The sequence below is a fragment of the Hippopotamus amphibius genome, chromosome 17, assembly GCF_030028045.1.
Source record: "Hippopotamus amphibius kiboko isolate mHipAmp2 chromosome 17, mHipAmp2.hap2, whole genome shotgun sequence".
NCBI lineage: Eukaryota > Metazoa > Chordata > Mammalia > Artiodactyla > Hippopotamidae > Hippopotamus > Hippopotamus amphibius.
The window spans coordinates 49,866,215-49,886,991 of NC_080202.1; the positions used below are offsets into that span (position 1 = coordinate 49,866,215).

The 20,777-nt window shown below is 37.9% G+C and overlaps 1 protein-coding gene across 4 annotated transcripts in view; it reads left to right on the top strand.

Moving 5' to 3' along the window:
- The window catches only part of KANSL1 (KAT8 regulatory NSL complex subunit 1), a 160,746-nt gene that overhangs the window by 39,305 nt on the left and 100,664 nt on the right, over positions 1–20,777 (top strand). For all 4 annotated transcript variants that reach the window (XM_057714854.1, XM_057714853.1, XM_057714856.1 and 1 more), the window contains one exon: positions 1,783–3,154. In XM_057714854.1, the coding sequence (XP_057570837.1) occupies positions 1,866–3,154 (1,289 nt within the window). In that variant the 5' untranslated portion in view covers positions 1,783–1,865. The remainder of the gene's footprint in view (positions 1–1,782; positions 3,155–20,777) is intronic.

Here is a 20,777-nt window from a genome sequence, read left to right on the forward strand (position 1 = left end):
ATATACACACACTGAAAACTCGAGTGGAGATTTAATAAAAGTCATAATTTTCATATTTCATCAAGCATATCAGAGGTCAGTGATACCTTTTTATTGATTGATTATTAACTGTAAATTAATAGAGAATACAGTGACCAGTGATTGTTAGTACAGTTTGGTGCCCCTGCCCTGAATTGTGCTAAGGTACTAGCAATTTTGCTCAGACTTGTTTTTGCACCCTTATTGCAAATGTCAACACTGTGAAAAAAGGCAAATGACGTTTAATATTATTATGAAAATGCTTTGATCTTGTGGATCTCTGAAATGGTCTTTGAGTTCTTAAGAAGTTCATAGGCCACACTTTACGAACAGCTGGCTTAGTTCTTTGTATAGATTTCCTTTTACTCTCAGACCAGATAAATCAAAGGGGATGAAGAAGAGACAAATGGCTGAGGTTTTTAGCTTGGGTTACTAAATGAAAGCAGTACCATTACCTGAGATGATAAAAATGGGTAAAGAGTAAAAAGGTCAGTTTTGAGTTTCAGGGGGCTTGAGGAACATAGAGATGGGGGTGTTGATTAGTGCAGCTGAGCATGTTTTTCTGAGCGCTAGGAGGCCTTATAGTGGTTGTTGCCAAGGAAGTGAGTTGAAAAAGAGGGCAGAAGAAGGGACCTTGCTGTCAAGGACATCTGGAAAGGAGAATTTCAAAAAGAGTGGGGTGGTCAGCGTTACCTAATGCTTTAGAGAAGTCAGATAGAATGGGGACTGAGACTTGAGCATTGGATTTGATAATGAGATTACTGGTGACCTTTGCCAGAGCAGTAGGAGTAGAAGCCAGATTATAGAAGAGGGAGAAGTGCAGATGCAGCTATTTATAACTATTCTTTGAAGAAGTTTTGGGATAAAGGAAAGAGACACATCAATTGGGCAGTTAATTTGAGAGGTGGGACAGTGAAAAGAGAATTGCTGAAGTAAACTGGTATTACAGGCATGACACAGTTAAGCTTTTAGTATGATCTGTCTTACAGAGAAGTGGGAAGCTGATGAACATTGAATCCTTTGGCCAGAAAAATGTACAGACCTATGACATTTGGCATACAAACTTTTTTTTTTAAGAAATGTATTTTTTAAATATTTATTTTTATTTTTGGCTGCATTGGGTCTTTGTTGCTGCCCGAAGGCTTTTCTCTAGTTGCAGAGAGTAGGGGCTACTCTTTGTTGCGGCTCTAGGCATGTGGGCTTCAGTAGTTGCAAACGTGGGCTCAGTAGTTGTGGCTCGCAGGCTCTAGAGCTCAGGCTCAGTAGTTGTGGCACACAGGCTTAGTTGCTCCACCGCGTGTGGGATCTTCCCGGACCAGGGCTCGAACCTGTGTCCCCTGCATTTGCAGGTGGATTCTTGACCACTGCACCAGCAGGGAAATCCTGGCATACAAACTTTTGTCAGGGTTGAGGAGTTCCTTACTAATTCTTTTCTGTTTAATTCCTGGGTGTTTAGTTTGATACATTTGCTTTAAATTCACTAATTTCAAGGAGTTTTAAAGATATTTTTTCTTTTACATGCAGATGATTTAACAGTCTGTGGCTACTTTCAGTTTATGGTAACAAGTGATAGAAAAGGATGGAATTCTTTCCCTTGTGCAGGGATTATGGCCCCGCCCCAACACCCTCCGCTTTCGGTTTGAGTGGTTTTTTTCTGGAGGCAGAGTTTGGTTTACAGCCGCAAGTAGTGTTTTTATTAAAAATACGTGTGTTGTTTTCTAATGTGCTTGTATTTCTAATTTCCTTTTCTTCTTTCTCTTCTAGTCTGTTCTCTGGGGAGGCAGTAAGGGGCTGTGGAGCTGGCCTCGGCACCGGGAGAGGCTGGACGTCCTGTCTCTCTGTGCTGAATGGCTGCGATGGCGCCCGCTCTCACTGACGCAGCAGCTGAAGCACACCATATCCGGTTCAAACTGGCTCCCCCATCCTCCACTTTGTCTCCTGGCAGTGCCGAAAATAACGGCAACGCCAACATCCTTATTGCTGCCAACGGAACCAAAAGAAAAGCCATTGCTGCAGAGGATCCCAGTCTAGACTTCCGAAATAATCCTACCAAGGAAGACTTGGGAAAGCTGCAACCACTGGTGGCATCTTATCTCTGCTCCGATGTTACATCTGTTCCCTCAAAGGAATCGTTGAAATTGCAAGGTGTCTTCAGCAAGCAGACAGTACTTAAATCTCATCCTCTCTTATCTCAGTCCTATGAACTCCGAGCTGAGCTGTTGGGGAGACAGCCAGTTTTGGAGTTTTCCTTAGAAAATCTTAGAACCATGAATACAAGTGGTCAGACAGCTCTGCCACAAGCACCTGTAAATGGGTTGGCGAAGAAATTGACTAAAAGTTCAACACATTCTGAGCATGACAATTCCAGTCCCCTTAATGGGGGAAAACGACCTCTCACTTCATCTTCTCTTCGGGAGGGTGAAGTGGTGGCATCTGAATCTGGGGACTTGAAAGGGGGTATGACCAATTGCACTCTTCCACATAGAAGCCTTGATGTAGAACACACAACTATATTTAGCAATAATAGCACTGCAAACAAATCTTCTGTAAATTCCGTGGAACAGCCGGCACTTCAAGGAAGCAGTAGGTTATCACCTGACACAGACTCCAGTTCTAACTTGGGGGGCATCAAGTTAGAGGGGAAGAAGTCTCCCCTGTCTTCCATTCTTTTCAGTGCTTTAGATTCCGACACAAGGATAACAGCTTTACTGCGGCGGCAGGCTGATATTGAGAGCCGTGCCCGCAGGTTACAGAAGCGCTTACAGGTTGTGCAAGCCAAGCAGGTGGAGAGGCATATACAGCATCAGTTGGGTGGATTTTTAGAGAAAACTTTGAGCAGACTGCCAAACTTGGAATCCTTGAGGCCTCGGAGCCAGTTGATGCTGACTCGAAAGGCTGAAGCTGCATTGAGAAAAGCTGCCAGTGAGACCGCCACTTCAGAGGGACTTAGCAACTTCCTGAAAAGTGATTCGATTTCAGAAGAATTGGAGAGATTTACAGCCAGTGGTATAGCCAACTTGAGGTGCAGTGAACGAGCTTTCGATTCAGACGTCACTGACAGTAGTTCAGGAGGAGAGTCCGATATTGAAGAGGAAGAATTGACCAGAGCTGATCCTGAGCAGCGGCACGTGCCCCTGTGAGTAGAATCACGCATAATGTCATTCTTAAGAAATGTTCAGACAAAGGAGAAAGACTTGGTGAATTCCCGTCGTGGAAAGAAGAGGCTTTTTTGTGTATGGGTGCCTAGGTTATGTTTGTCTTTTTTCTTCATTTTAGGTAGGTAGGTGCATATACACCTGCTAGTGAAGATATGGCAAGTATTTTTGGTGTAGTGTTGTGTTGCTATAGGGTAAAAGCTACTAATTTCCCATTAAAATCTTATTAAGGAAAAACTAGAAGACTTCCAATTTGTAAAACTGTACCCATCTTTTCAGAGTGAATAATTACGTTTCTTTTGAAACTGTATGTAAGTTTCTAAGGCTTGACTTCAGATTTTGTTGTTTCTAGTAAGTGGGGCCAAAAGTTTAGTTGACCTAGTTAAGTTCACTGGAATTTATAGTTGCTTTTAATTGCACTTTCAGCAGAGAATGTACCCGGTCTTCAATTTTAACACTTGAAATTTCCTTATGTTTTAAGGACTAATAATCAGAAAATGTTTATTTTATATACACTGCTTTTTTCGCAACCTGATTCTATTCCTAAAAGAAACCATCTTTATCAGATTTGGATTTTATTTTCTCTCAAGTTAAATGTATTGACATATTTGGGATAAATCCTTACTGGATTTTCAAAATCTGTTGGTTTGAGGAAAATTCTCCGTAAGCTTTGGGTGGTACTTTAGATGGACCTGGTTGAGCCAGAGGTGCTTTACTTTTGTTCTTCCCTCCTGATCCTGCATTCGGCTCCTTACAGATAAGGAAGTACAGTATATCTCCTTAAAGATAGATCAGTCTACATTTATGTAGACTTATGAGAGAGGGAAACAAGAGTAGTTGGAAAAGAGGGACAGGAGAGTTGACTAGTAGATCCTCTTTCATTTCCTCTTTGGGTAGGGATGTTGTAAAGGTTGGATTACTAGAGAAAGCTGAAACAGATGGATATGTTGGAATAATTGGCTTCCCCTTGCCTGTAATGAAAGAGTGACTAAGATTTTCACTGACAGTTATGCTTTTAAGCACAAGTAAATTTCCTTTTTATTTTTTTCAGGTTTTTTTGTTATTCGCATGGATAACACTGTATCCACGTATGAAAGTTTGGTTTTATGTTTCTATTTTGAGTGAAAGAAATCTGGATAATTTTGCTGTGTTTTTTCCATGTAGACCAAGTTCTGTTACCATTTGTTACTTTGCTTTGCTCAAGAGTCCACATCTATATTCAGGTCTAAAGCAAATAAATTTCACAGCCTTGCTACTGCTGTAACATAGTTACCTTTCCGTAAATGGAGTAGTAGCTTCAGTCGGCCTGCCGGTGTGTGTGGCACTATCCCCCACTGACTCTGCTGCAAAAACCACTGTTTTAAGAAATCTTGGCTAGCAGTTGAATATTTTGTGTTTGAGTAATTTTATGTGTAATATACTGTAGTTGAAGCATTTTAAGTTTTCTGTACTTATTTTGTATATTTGATCAAGAAAAACATCTAGACTCTGTAAGCTTAATATTTTTAGGAGACATTGTATTGGAAATATCTCTAATAAGTTTTGGTAATATTGTGGATAACTGTTACAACCCAATGAAATCAAAATACCTAAGAGAGAACTTTTTTAATTTCATGGGGTAGTCTAGTGATTTGAAAAAGACCTCTTGGTCCATTCAGTTACTTTGATTTTGGACATTCTTCTCACATTATGATTTGTTGACTGGAAGAGTGTGAATTATAAGGACAGCTAAGGGATCATTTTAGGAAACTTTCTGGGATCAGTTTAATCCTCTTACAATGAAGTCAACTAAATAATGCTTTAAAAAGTTGAATTTCCATGCTTCAGATTATATTAAAGTAAGGACAATTTTGGCACTAAAAGTATTATCAAATACAGATACTTTCTGCACATTATGATATATATGAATTTATTGATAAATTAAAACCACCAATAAAGTGTGAATAGTTTCAAGTTCTTGTTAAGCAAGATCACCAGATTTACTCCTAAGGCTGGTATTTAGCCAGGTATTTGTTGACCTTCTGAGTATTTTAAAGATTTTCAGCAATTGACCAGTGGGAGTGGAGGCATTGCTTAGAAGATTAAAAAAGGAAAAAAAAAAAAAAAGATTGTTCTTTGGATGCTGAGAAGCCTTTTCTTTGTGATTTAATAGTCCCTCCCAAATCTCAAAACCACATTTATAATTGTTGAGTCCTGGAATAAGCAGTTAGTTAACTGTTTAGGAGCTTGACCCAGCTGGTGAATTTCAACTTTTTACCTCTTCTGGTAGCCTGTCTAGTATTTCACTCCTTTGCTGAAGTACTGCAGAGATAAAGTCACCAGATTTAGTCTGGGCAGCCATAAGGAAAATATTTATTAGAGAGGACTATTGAAATAAATTGTTTTTAAATGATGTTGCTTAAATTACAAGTGGATGGTTCTCTGAAAATTACAAGCTTTCACCAAGGATTCATTTGTGTTTTCCCTTCTTTCCTACCTTTGTCCCAAGAGGAAAATCAGTGTTTCATTGTAAATCCTAGGCACATGCTAGCAGTAGCAGAATGATTGGTTTTATATCTTGTTGAGAATTGTGTGTTTAACATTTTACAGTTAGTAAATTCAGATGTTGCTGGATGAGACATGTTAGAAGGTCGTTCCTTTTCCTTGATTAATTTTTTTGGGGAGGGGGTTAACTGATTGTATGTTTAGTTTAAAACTGTTAAAAAAAATACCTTTTTATTTTAAGATCTTTTTGGAAAATCATCCAAAAATGTTTTATATACATATATATGTGTGTGTGTGTATATATATATCTTCCTGTCTTGGTACATGTAACTACGTCTTTGGAAATTCTGCACTACATTGGGTTTGACCTATATCATTGTTTAGTAACATCACTGTGGAATGAGCAGCAATTTAAACATCATCTTTTAAAAAATTGTTTTTACTGAAGTACAAATACTTTGATTTACAATGTCGTGTTAGTTTCTGGTGTACACCAAAGTGATTCAGTTATACATATATCTGCATGTATTCTTTTTCATATTTTTTCCATTATGGTTTATTACAAGATATTGAATGTAGTTCCTTGTGCTATACAGTGGGACCTTGTTTATCTATTTTATATATAGCAGTTGGTGTCTGCTAATTGCAAACTCCTAATTTATCCTTCCCCCACCCCCTTTCCCCTTTGGTAGTCAGAAGTTTGTTTTCTACGCCTGTGAGTCTGTTTTGTTTCATAAATAAGTTCATTTGTGTCATGTTAGATTCCACATGTAAGTGATATCATATGGTATTTGTTTCCCTTTCTGACTTCACTTAGTATGATAATCTGTAGGTCCATCCATGTTGCTGTAAATAGCATTATTTCATTCTTTTTTAAAACCATCATTTTGATTGAGGGACTAAAAAGGAAGCTGTATGTTTCAATAAATACCTCAGTGTTTAACTCTTAATTGTAGAAGTAGAAATAGAAGCATTTATTGATGGTTATCTTGTGTATGTAATAGAACTGTTGAGTGTGTGCTTGTGCACCCACACTTTCTTCTTCAGTTTTTCTTTGTATTCCTCCTCATTTCTCTCTTAAGAGTTTTGTTCTGCTATTTTGTTATGAATGCCTGGACCCATACCTAATTTTGCTAAATTTGGTTTTCATTTTCTTACCCTTGTGCTTTTAAACTTTTATAGTAAGTACCTGTAAAGAAATTTCCCCCAGATACTCTCTTAAATGTGTTCTTAGATTAGCAGTGTTCTGAGTACCTGGATAGCGTGTAGACCTCTCTTCCCTTAAAAAAATTTTTTTCCTCTAAACAGTTACTATAGGCTTATTTTGAAGGTCAGTATAAAAATGATTCTGTAAGACATTTTATTAGTGACTACAGAAATATATGTTGTTTTGTGTATAAAATATATCTTTATGTTATACAGTGCTTCTTTATAAGGACTTCAGGACAAAGATATGCAACCAAGAATAACTGTATTTTTTCCTAAGCTTTTATGTCTGTTTTTATTACCTGCCTGTTAAAATTTGTGTTGTTCACTAGGTCTCCATTTTCCTGTTGGCTTTTGGAAATTAAGAGACAAGTTTGTAGATCTTATTGTTGTACTTGTTTTTTAAGCCTCATTTTTGGCTTCATTTTGTTCTCCCTGTTCTTCTTTTCATGTTTTTATTTTTGGTCTAATTTATTCTAACCTGTGTTTTATTCATCTGATAGCCTCCTGAAGCCTGTTCTAGATGAGGGTTGAGTAAAAATAAACTAGATGGTCAGTTTAGTGACACTGAAGAAATTATTTGAAATTTTGGATTGTCTTGATTGCAGTGACTTTCCTATATTTCTGGGGAATTTCACCCTTTTGGAGTTTTCATGAAAACTTCAGGTTACAATGAATTACTATTGTGTTTGTAGGTTTTGCTTTTTAGATACTGTGGAATGCTTTGTGTTGTGGCTCCTACTTGAATTTATTAGGTATACACAGATGATGTTGCCAAAGATGGCAGTCAACTTAATTTGTCCTTATTTTCCTATTCCTTGTCCTTTCACAGAATGATGGAGTGAGAGTTCTATTAGCTGGAAGCCTAACGTCTAACTCTTCTTTGCTACAAACTAGCTATAGGGCTAATCATGTAACCACTTTTCTAATAAAAATGAGGAAATTGATCTCTAGGGCTTAAACTACTTTGAATTGTGACAACTCTGTCTTTAACATTGATGGAGCTATTCTCAGCACCATTTATTTTGCATTTGGGGAATCTGAGGCAGAGTTCCCTGTAAGTCACTGGTGTACCTCAAAACAAACTGGCTTTCTTGACTTGTGACTTAGAGCTTTGATTTTTTTACAACCTTAGGTCCCCCCACCCCTTGCTGCCCCGTGATCCATTAAAATGAGTATCGTATGTCTTACGGGGTGTGATACATACGTGGAATAATTACATCATGTTCTTAGAGAAGTTACTTCAGAGCTGAGTAAACTTCTACTTGCCAAACACCTTGTTCTCATTTAATCTAATCACCTTTAATTTAATGCCCCCTGTTTTTCTGCTAGCCTGCATATGACATCCAGTGGCAGAAATAGGAACTTCTGTATTTCCTCTGTCTTTCCTTCCTCCTTCCCCCGTTTTTTTCTGAGAAGTTATGTAGGTAAGTGAAAATTGTTCTTGGTGCTTCTTGTGTGATTCTGAAGGAAGGAAGTTAGGCAGCAGGAATTTGGGGGTTACACATTTGCTGCAGATGTAGTTGCTCCAAATATTTTCTGTTGCCTTGGGATTGGTGTTTTCATTCTCTAAAATTGAGTGAAGTACAGTTGCCCTTGAACAACACTGGGGTTAGGGGAGCCCATCCTCTCTGCAGTTGAACATCCATGGCCCTCTCTATCCGTGGATTCAACCAACCACAGATCGTATTAACTGTTGAGAGAAATCTGCATCTAAATGTTTGCACACAGTTTAAACCTATGTTGTTCACAGGTCAGCTGAACTCTTTTAAAGTGGTCATATATAAGTACTTATGAGCGAATGTGAAAGACATGAGAGATACCATAGGTAAATAAACTGAGTTTCTATCCACAAAGAGTTTATACTTTTGATTGTGTATTGGAGGCATGGTAGATAAAGATGAATACTTCAGAACGGTGTGTGGCATATAGTAATATATGGTAAGTGTTGGGTGATGCAGATGAAATAAGAGATTGCAGCTGGTTGATGAAATTGGAAAGAAAGGATATTAGAAATGAGCCTTGAAGGATGACTAGGATTTTGATAGAAGGTTGCCTTTTGGTTGTGGTCTAATGAAGTAGGTCAGTACAGGAAGATGGCACAGAGAGTACAGAGGCTAAAAGGCATGGGGCTTTGGTGTCTAGAGTGGAAATACTTTAGAGATCTAGTAATATAGGTAAGTGTAATAAATGTAGTGTGAAAAGGAAAAGAGAAAATTCCAGAGATGATGCAGAAATAGATTTAATGGGATTATTAACAAAGGCTGTATGGGAAAAACTGAGAGGGATCATCATAATGATTGAAGTTTCAAGCTTGGGTGACTCTAAGAACACAGCTTGCAAAATAAGTTACAGCTCACAAGGATTCAAGTTCTTTACCTAGTGTCTTAAAAATGAAGGTTTCTGTATTCCTTATGAGTTCCAGCAACTGTTAAAAATCAGGAAATGGACTTCCAAATAATCCTGTGTAAACAGAGGAGTTGACCTGTACAGAGAGGCCTCAAAGCCTTACATCGGAGACTTTGGAATTGATTAATTCGTTTATTAGATATACTGAATGCCTACTCTGTGCTGAGGTGCTAGGGATAGATAGTGGTGAGTGAAAGAGACACAATCCCTGCCCTGCCCTGCCCTCATGGGAAATATAGGTTAGAAAGAGAGATTAATTATTTAAGCAAGTAATCATATAGTTAATGATATATTTATAATGGTTGTGGATGCCAGAGAAAAGTTTGGAGTGCTAAGGGGGTGCATGTTAGGAACATCTAATTAAGATGGGTGGGGATGTCCTAGCAAGTATCTTGAAGAAGTCACATGTAAGTTGAGACCTGAATGATGAGGAGTTGGTGGTGAAGAAGAGAGAAGGTATGTTACAGGCAGGAAACATCATGTGCTAATTAAGGCCTTGGGAATGGGAGGTGCTTGATACTTTCAAGAATAGTGCAAAGTGTAAGGAGAGTTGTGAGAAATGAGGCTGTAGGTTGCTAGAGGCTAGGTCATAGCGGTAGGCTTGTAGGTCATCTCTGGTTTAAAATTTTATTGTGAAGCCATTGACAGGGTTTATACATCACTGGATTTTTTTTTAAAGATCTCTCTTACTGTGTGAAGAATAGAATGGATTTGGACTTTGGGAAACCAGTTAGGCTGTTGTGGTAACCTAGGTAAGAGAATGGGGACTTGAGATTTAGAGGGAAGAGTGAGAGAACTGGATATTTTGGAGGTAGGGTGACTAGGACTTGTGATTGATTGGATGCGATGAGTGGATGTTGAGAGAGAAGGAAGAGGAATTACAGGTGAGTCTCAGATTTTTTGACAGAAGTAACTAGATTGGATGGATCTGCTGGGACAGAGAAGCAGCAGATGGTGGGGGGGGGGGGGCGTGGAATGTTGCTGAGTGCAGTGCACATTTACTAATAGTCATTTAAACATTTTTGGCTGTTGGGCATACCCAGAGGTTTCGGTGTCGTTTGCAGAGCACCCTATTAGATTCCATAATCAAGATAAACTGTTTTACTAGAACAGGAAAAGCTTGGAGTCACATTGTATTTCAAGTGAATAGTACTTTAGTTTCTCTACTCTCTCCCTCAGCAGAGACCAACATGGATTAGATTATAGTCAGCCCTCTGGATCTGCAGGTTCCACATTGGTGGTTTCAGCCAACTGCAGATCAGAAATATGGGGGGGGTTCCAGAAACTTCCAAAAAACAAAACTTGAATTTGCAATTCACTGGCAACTATTTATATAGCGTTCACATTATATTAGGTATTTTAAGTAACCTGGAGATGATTTAAAGTATATAGAATGATGTGCGTAGGTTATATGCAAATACTACCTCATTTTGTATGTGCAGACTTGAGCATCTGCAGATTTTGGTATGGTGGGAAGGAGAGTCTGGAACCAGTCCCCCTTGAATATCGAGGGACCTATGTATTTTGCAAGCTAGGCAGAAATTCATGCCTAAAGTCATCTCCTTGCATGACTGCCAGTTTGTTGTCTTTTTCCTGTTTTCCATTGTGTATCTGGGAAAATTATGCTGTTTGAACCAAAGGCCTAAGTATGTAATAAATACAAGGAGTAAATCTTACTAATTTTGAGTCTCATTAATTAAGGCTTTGTGGCAACTTTAACCTGTCTATATGATTTGATTTTTATTTTTTTTGGCTGTGCTGTTCAGCGTGCGGGCCCTTAGTTCCCCAACCAGGGATCCAGCCTCTGCCCACCGCATTGGGAATGAGGAATCTTTAACCACTGGACCGCCAGGAAGTGCCTGTAGGAATAGAATAGTTTAAAAAAATTAAAAAAAAAATTTTTTTTTGGCTGTGCTGCAAGGCAATTGGGAAGCTAGTTCCCCGACCAGGGGTAGAACCTGTGCCCCCTGCATTGGAAGCGCGGAGTCTTAACCACTGGACCGCCAGGGAAGTCCCCCCATCTGTTTGATTTTATATTTATATAACTATGAAGAAAGCTTTTGCACCACAGTGGTAAACAAAAAATTGCTTTGAAATCAGTTTCAATCTAGTAATGAAAGTATCAGGAGAGTCTATTCCTCAAACAGAATATACTGAAAAATTGTTAAATTGTAAATGTTGTGGGTTGCTCTGGCAACCTGTTTAGTAGCATTGTAGCAACCATATAGATTATATTCAGAACTCAGGAGGAGGATTTGCAGAGAATATTGTGTTTGGGGGGGCAGTGGGGAGTGGACATTGAGGAATGGCAACCAGGAAGAGGGGTTAAATTCCGTTTTAAGTCATTTTCTGGGACTTCCCTGGCAGTCCAGTGGTTAAGACTTCACCTTCCAACGGAGGGGGTGTGGGTTCGACCCCTTGTCCGGGAACTGAGATCCCACATGCCTCGTGGCCAAAAAACCAAAACATAAAACAGAAGCAATATTGTAGCAAATTCAATAAAAACTTTGAAAAATGGTCCACGTCAAAAAAAAAAATCATTTTCTTATGTTTTACTTCCGCCTACTAGAATAAAGGGCATGTGCCAGGGACCTGAATGATACCATTTATGTGTGTGACCGTTTTCTTGGTTGCCCTTAATGCCTCTTTCCTGTTCGTTCTTGTGGTATTTGAGAGATGTATTCTGGTAAGATAGAAACTGAAGGAGACAGAGCTGAGGATTGTTGGGATTAAATTAGTCTGAAACCTGGGCCCCAGGAAGATTTTGACTGAACTGATTTGGTTGAGCTAGGAACCATTTTAAATCACCTTTGCCTAATCAGACAACATAGTTTGAAACATAGTGATAGAGAAAAAAAATAATAGCCTACATTTGTAGAATATTTTGAGGTAGTTAATGTTAAAAGTGCTTTACGTGCATTCATTTATTTAGTCCTCAAAATACAACGAGGTAGATATTATCTTAGTTTTATAGACAGACTGAGGATTGAAAAGTTTAAGTGACTTGCTTCATGTCACATAAGCTAATAAGAAATCAGGATACAGTTGTCCCTCAATATCCTCAGGGGGTTGATTCCAGGAGTCCTGCAGATAACAAAATCCTGAGAAGGCTCAGGTCCCATATATGAAATGGCCTAGTACAGTGAGTACAGTCAGCCCTCCATATCTGCAGATCCAATCAACCTCAGATGGGAAGCCCACAGTTAAAGAGGGCTGACTGTATTACTCCAGGCTCTTTACCCACAACCTGGGCATAAACACTACCTATTTTAGTGGAAACAGAATCAAACTGTCCTTTGAATTTGGTTGATGAAAGGAAATTTACGAAACATCATGTAAAATATGGCACTTTATATTAAAGAAAACTTTAGTAGTATTAAATAGTAGTATATTTTGAGGAAAGGTATATCAGATACATTCTTTAACCTATAATACCGTTACTCATTTCTTTTGTGGAATAGGAGTTGGGTGGATTGGGTGCGGCATTTTGTTAAGGAAGATATAGCATCTAGGAAGTGGCTGGAGTGATTTTTTTTAAAAAAGGAGGGAATTTTCTGGTGGTCCAGTGGTTAGGGCTTGGCGCTTTTCAGCACAGTGGCCCGGGTTCAATCCCTGGTTGTGGAATTAAGATCCTGCAAGCCGCGTGGTGCAGCCAAAAAAATAAAAATAAAAAGAAGGAAACAAGGGAATTAATATGTATTGCTCACACCTTCTGTATGTTTGCATTTGGTATATCTTTAATTTATTGGCTGCCTTGGTTCTTTGTTGCTGCGCATGGGCTTTCTCTAGTTGCACTGAGCGGGGCCTGTTACTCGTTTCGGTGTGCAGGCTTAACTACTGCGCCACCAGGGAAGTCCCTACATTTGGTGACTCTTTAAAACATTCATGTGATGAAGGTGATATCCTCATTTTGTAGTTGAGACTCAAAGACTATAGATATGTTAAATAATTTGCTTGAAGTTATGGAGAAGGTAAAAGCTAGTTCTTCCTTACTTCTCTACTATTTTTCTCCTGGAACCGACTTGGCAGGAGCAGAAAGAAGATTCTTTGTGGAGAAACGGAGCAACCTGAAGGTGCATAGCTCTTTAGATGGCTCTCTGACAGCACAGTACACTTATGGGCATGGCATTGACCATGAGAGATGATGGGAAGGTTAAATAGTTTCCCTCTACTCTAATAAATAATCTAAGGAAGTGCCTGTTTCATAATTTTTTCCCAGCAAATGGGTAAAATAAGCATTTTTGGTATTCCAACTTATTTAACTTATGTGGAAAAATCCTCTTGTTTTCCCAGTTGTAGGAAAAAGAAATCTTTTAAGATATGAAAGTATTTTATGTCCTTTCTCCTTTAGTCTTCTTTGTGCTTACAGTTATTACATGAATTGTAAGCATATACTATACTTAGTGTTTATTAAAAAGGCAAGAAATCTCTGGTTATAAAGCAACTATACTCCAATAAAAATTAATTTTAAAAAAATCTCTGGTAAATCGGGTTAGTCTAAGAACTTGAAAGGCATGAAATAGCAATTGAAGAATATCCTGATTGGTTTTCAACCCACTTATAGAAATTTTTGTCATTTCATTGTCTTGAGTATCAGGTTTATCATTAATATTTTGTTTCTTATTTGATAATCACCAGAAAACCTGAAGGATGAACTAGAAGTTACTATTTTTCTTAACATTTGTGATATAGTGGAAGGAATTTTGGACTACTATTGAGAATTGCTTATTTTAGTTTTGCCTTTTAATCTCCCTAGGTTTAAGTTCCTCACCTATAAAATCTCTATTATACCTTTTTTGAAAAATGTTTCTTGTTGTTGTGGAATGGTGACACCAGGTTGGGATGAGAAAGGCCTTTGTCACTGTTAGCCACACTGTCCTGTTTTGCTGAGGTTATGTTGATCTGCCAGGCAACCTCTGTGTAGCTCACACTGCCTGCATTTCCTCAGGGAGTCCCCAGACTGGGTCCCATCAGGGAGTTGGTGGAGCTGCAGCAGTCTGCGTACGTTTCTGTCACGAGGCAGCCTGGTGCCAGTGTGTAACTATTGTTTTATTTTTTTTATTGTGTTCTGCTTGTGGCAGTGAAGAAATCTGAAAGTAAGTTTATGAAGTATGGACCCTGAGGATGGGGTATAATGAGAGTAAAGACAAAGGCCTTTACCAGAAAGGTATCCTTGTCACTTAATAAAGCTGTTTTTGGAGTGTTACACTTTGAAAATAAATATCCCTAATGAAAAACATTATCTCTCCCCTCCCCCTAAAATAAACAAAACAATAAAATGTTCTCTTGTTCCTGTTTCTTTCCCAGAAACAATTGATTAAAAACTATTACAGATTGTAAAATACATTTATGTAGAATAAGAGACTGGTTGCCTTTTCACATTGCCACATATCAAAGGCAGAATTTCAATTACTGCTCTTTAGATGCATTAAGTTAAAATAGTTGAATCCTTCATTGATTCTTTTAGTTGCCTTTCATAGACCTTTACTTAGAAAATGAAAAGATCTGGGGTTTTTCTAAAAAAATTTTTCTTCAGATCTTGAGAGAGTTTTCAGCTGAGTTGTTGTAACCCCTGTTTCTGTAGATTTCCAACTGGGTGAAAATGTTTTTCTTTTTAAACTGGCACTTCCCCGGCATATTTTTCCAGCAAGTATTCTTTGAGCACACCCTATGCCTAGTGAATTTTGCAAGATCTTTATTCACAAGTTTGGAAGACAGGCCAATCTTCTCTTTGTAAGATGAAAACAGAGTGAGGCTTGCTTAAGACTCATTTTGTTTCTACCCAACTTTATTTGAAATTGATCCTTTATGCAGATACATTCAAGCATTCACAGAAATAATTTGACTTGGAAGTTTAAGTGGAAAGGCTAACTTTGTATTTGCAGGAAGTTTGTTGTACTGATTGTCCCCCCAAAAGAGAACTCTCTATTTTTTTTTTTAATTAATAAATTTATTTATTGGTTGCTGGTTGCATTGGGTCTTCGTTGCTACGTGTGGGCTTTCTCTAGTTGCGGGCTTTCTCTAGTTGTGAGTGGGCTTCTCATTGCAGTGGCTTCTCTTGTTGCGGAGCACGGGCTCTAGGCACGTGGGCTGAAGAAGTTGTGGCACATGGGCTTAGTTTCCCTGTGGCATGTGGGATCTTTCCAGACCAGGGCTTGCACCCATGTCCCCTGCATTGGCAGGCGATTCTTAACCACTGCGCCACCAGGGAAGTCCCTGAGAACTCTCTTAATTTGCTCTTTTTTTTTCTTTCTTTTTTTTTTTTTTTCAGGCTTTGGCAAGTTTATTCCATTATTCAATGTCTTAATTTGCTCTTAATGATAACTTGATAATAAGTAGGTCTCAGACTCAAAAATGAGACCAAAGTGAGGTGACTTTGGTATTTGCAAGTGTGCATTCAAGATATTGACATGATATGCATATATTTGGTTTCACATTTTATTAGGTACAGGTTATTTCCATTAATGTCTGAAGCAATATTAGATTATTTATTATTCCACGGTTTACTCTTGTGACGATAGTCCCAGATGAGATAAATTTCCTTAATTTCATCCACAGACAGTAAGATTGGCTGGCAAACTTATGGAAGGGTAAAGAACAGTATTGCCTTCAGGTGTTTCCTAGTAGGCCCACCTTCAGAGAGCTACAGTTTATATTCCTTTGATAGAATCCTTCAGCAGTGATCAGAGGAGTTACCAGAGTTGATCATCTGAGTAGAAACTAAGATGTGTCATCATTGAGGGTAATCAAAAGTGTCCCTGTGGCAATTCCAGAAAAGGAGATCCAGAATTCTCTGAGCAAAGAATAATTAAATATAAAAAATTTTGAGGTAACAATTAATTTGGAGACTAGCCTTTCAGAATTGTGTATCATCAAGATAAACTTTGCCCCCAAAGGGCAAGGAAACACTTCTCTCATAGTAAAATAAGGAATGATGAAAACACTTAAGTAGAATTGAGCACTTGGTTCCTACTTTCAAGGAATAATTTATGTGACTGATTCTAGCCTTCCCCCCCCCCCCCCGCCCCCCGATTCAAGTAGAAAAGGAGGTGTTAGAATTTAGGCAGTATTTGCTCAGTACTAGATGCATGGTACTGGCATTAAATGCTGAAGTTTAGGAGGAAGGAGTGATTACTCTGGGCTGATAATATAAGTAAGGTGATCAGAAGACCTGAGAAGAGCTGGAACTTTAGTTTGGATCAAGGATGGCACTTAGGTTTCCAAGAGGAAATAGGATGTTTCGGGTCTAAGCATGAGGACCCTCAGATGGAGGATGATGTGTTGGGTAACAGGGAAGAGAGCTATCTGCCAGAGATAAAGTTTCAAGAAAGAGGAAAATGAGGTTGGAAGAATAAGTTGGGGTCGCACTGTTTTTGCATGCCAGGCTGGTGCATTTTGATTTTATCCTAAGAATAATGGAGAATCACTAACATGGGATGGCATGATTAAAGTGCTGTGATAAAGGAGTCTGAGAGTGGATGTGGACTGTATGGATTTGAGGTGTAAGATGGTTTGGAGCAGGGCAAGACTTTGCTTTTAAATAGCCTAGTGACAGATAAGTCTTTTGAACTAGGGCAATGGACATGGAATGAAAAGAAAGGTCCAGATGCAAGATGGATGAAATAGAGAATTTTAGAGCTCCCTTTGGAGATAGGCACAAATTTATTTACAGATGGGAAACCTAGGGACAGAGAGGTCAAGTGACTGTGCTAAAGATTATTAGGATAAGAGTTAAGGTTCTGCTAGAGCTCTTGACTCCACATTTCACTGATTACACACTTCAGGAAACTTGATGACATGACTGGATTTTGATTCTTGAAAATTGGCAGAATATTGATGTGACTAGCAGAGGCAAGAAGAGACAGTGTTTGGGGAGGGAAAGAAATGAAATTATTTGGAGTGAAAGGCCTTTTGTTAAAGAAGAGTTTCCTTAAGAGCAGTGACTATGTTTAGCTTTTATGTTTATCTCTTAAAGTTTTTTTAATTGAAATTTTTAATCAAGGTATGATTGACATACATTATCTTAGTTTCAGGTGTACAACGTAATGATTTGTTATTTGTAGGTACTGCGAAATGATCATCACCAGTAAGTCTGGTTAACATCTATCACCGTAAATGGTTACAGGGTTTTGTTTTCTTGTGATGAGAACTTTTAAGATTTACTATCTTAGTAGCTTTCAGGTATGTAATACAATGTTAATAACTGTAGTTGCCAGTGCTGTACATTATACCCCTGTAACTTACTTACTTTATAACTAGAATTTTGTATCTTTTGATTCTCTTCATCCATTTTACCTAACCCCACCACCTGTCTCTGGCAACCACCAATCTGTTGTCTATGCAGCTCTGTTTTATATATGGTTTGAGGTAAGACTTTAACTTTATCCCTCCCCCTGACCCCTGCACCCACCCCTACCATAGATAACCGGTTGTCCCTAACCAGTGTACTGAGTAGACTGTTCTTTTAGAAATGCTTCTTTGATTGTAAACTGAATTCATATAAATGTCTGCTAATGTGTTGTCTTTTTCCACTGATCCAATGTCAATTCCTACATCAGTATCACATTGAATTATTAAAGCTTAACATGATATAATATTACTCTGCATACTATCTAAAATGCATACCATTTGCCATGGCTTTAAATATCTGCTGGAGTAACTGCACAAACAAATATATTTGTGGGGGCACTATTTGTACTTACTGTCTTTTTCCGTATGGATTTTACATCAGTTTGTCAGCTTCCGTTAAATCATGTTGGGATTTGGATTGGGATTGCTTTGTGACTACGTTAATTTGGAGATGTGACATCTTGACAACATTAGGTCTCCAAAGTTGTGATATTTTTCTCTATTGAGGTCCTTTATGTCTAGAGTAAAATTTATACTAGTCTTATAGGCCTTGCATATTTTCTGTTGTGTTTATTTCTACATATTTTACATATTTTAATGCTCTTAAATGTGAGCTTATTTCTTGTTGGTATGTGGGAAAACTTTATATGTTGATATTTTTGTTTGGCTGCCTTACTGAATTTCACTATTCTTAGCAATTCTTTCAATTACTTCTGTTTGATTTTACTAGGTGGGTAGTCATTTAGTAAATAGATGGTGACATTTTTGTTTTCTCCTTTTTAATTGTGAGACCTCGTGTTTTTTTTGTCCACTTGCATAAACTGGAACCCTCCAGTACAGGGTTGAATAGTACCAGAGGTGTGGGGACTTCCTGTCTGGGTCCTGACTTTATTATTAGAGAAGCTCTGTTTTGCCATTGAGTGTGATTTGTGCTATGGGTTTGTGATGACTGTCCTTTGTTAGGTCAGGCATAGTTCTTTTAATTTCCAATGTAATAGGATTTTTGTTACAGCTGAGTATTAAATACTATCGATGCCTTTTCAGTGTCTATGGCGGTAGTAATATATATATATATTATATATATATATATATTTTTTCTTTTAGAGCCTTTAAATTATTTCCTGATGTTGACTGAATTCATTCAGCACGTTTATTGTGTGCCTATTATTTGCCAGGGGCTCTTCAAAGCACTGGACATAGAGCAGTGAGCAAAGAAGACAAAAATCTCTGCGGTCTCTGGAGTATACATTCCAGTGGGGAGTTCTTAGGCTAAATATTAGCAGTTATTGACTATCTGGATGACCCGGATTATTCTTTTAGCATATGTCAAATGGGAATTGTTAAGTGTTGTGGTTTGTTTTTTTAAAAGCGCGACTGCTTTCCCTCCTCTTCCCTTGTAACTTGGCCTATAGTTTACTTTTTGATTGGCTGTCAGATCCTTTGAGAAGGATTATCTGTTCACTCACTGATGTTTTTGATTTAACTTGACTTAAATATTTTGAAGTAGTTGCTGCTGTACTTTTATGGATAGGTCTTTGCTTATATTTTAAACGTCTTCTGTGGTTGTTCACTTAAGGTTTTTAATCAAGACCAAATTTTAGCTACACATTTTCCCTGAAAATCGCTCATTTTGCCTAGATTTTCAAATGTTTTGGCATGAAATTCTGCCTAGTAATCTCTTAAAGTCTTCCCACAGATTTATTATTTGTATTGCTTTAGTCTGTTGTTGAATCTACTCTTTCATTCTTTTTTCTTCTTGGATACAAAGTCTCCTGCTTTATCAATTTGCTCTTTCTAAAGCAACTTGGTTATATTGATGGAATTTGCCTTTTGTTTACAATTCTTATTTCATTGCTTTTGTTTTTATATCACTTCTTTCTTTGGATTTTTTAAAAAGTTTAAGTTTTGGGTCATTTATTTTCAGTCTGCCTTATTTTCTTAAATAAGCATTTAAGTCTCTAGCATTTTCTCTGAGTTAGTTCTTTGGTCAGATTCTAAGAGTTTGGTGTGTCATGTTATTTTCGAAAGTAGGAGAGCAATTTTAGTTTCTCTTCAGCATAATTATTTAGAAGAAAGATATGTTCAATTTTCCAGTCTTTTTTTTCCCTATCGTTTAACATTGTTTTGATTTCTAGTTTTGCTGCATTGTGTTAAAGAATGTGGCCTGTGTGCTTTCTGATTTTTGGAATTTGAGCTATGTCTTTGTGACCCATTACACGGTCAATTGTTAAACCTTTTATGGGTATTTGAAAAGTATATGTTCTCAGTTTAGATATAAAATTCTGTTTATAAATAAGTAGTCATGATTATTTTTACTAGAATCACAATACTCCATCACATTTTTACCTCAATTATTCATTGCATTCAGCATTGCACAGTGGGTGAAGCATGAGAGAGTTTTAGGCTCTCTGACTTACTAGCCCTGTGATCTTTGCACCTTAGTTTCTTCTGTAAAATGGGACTTATTAACACTTACCTAATGGGGTTTTTGTTAGGCTTTTTTACATATATTATTTCCTCTATCCTATGTCCTAATTTCAGTGCCTGGCACATAAATAATAGTACTGATACGTAGATTGTAAGTGTATATCCATTGTTGGACACTGTTGTCAGTTTTTCTGTGCGGTGAGTACTTTTGTTCATTGTGTTCTTTTTTTTAAATTGGGTTCTTCCTAAGGAAGAATCAGAATCAGTTGGCTTCTCTCCCCCATTTCCTGTTGCATATGATTCAAACACATAGATATTTGCCAGTCAGCCTTTCTCAGTTAAGTTGAGGTAGAGAAAAGGTTGTGAGCCACTGCTTTGTTCTTTTAGTCTCTCCCACCCCCCCCCCCTTTGTCTGCTCTTCTCTGCCTCATCACTATTATAGCTTCCCCCCCCCCCCCCCCCACAAAACTAGATATCCTTTTGTCCAGGTGAGTTCATTCCCTTCTACTTTAAAGTTGAGTTAAGGGTAATGGGGCTGATTTCAAAATGCTGCATCTGATTTAGAGGGCATGTAGTTGAGTGCAGTATTATCTGGTTGCAAGAAGAACAGGGCACTGAAGCAATTGCTGGAGAGGGGAGAGTTCTCTCTTTAAAGCCCTTGCATGTTGACGCATCTGAAGTCATTCATGAAATAATCTGTTTTACTGGTCAAGCTTTTTTGTTCTCTTA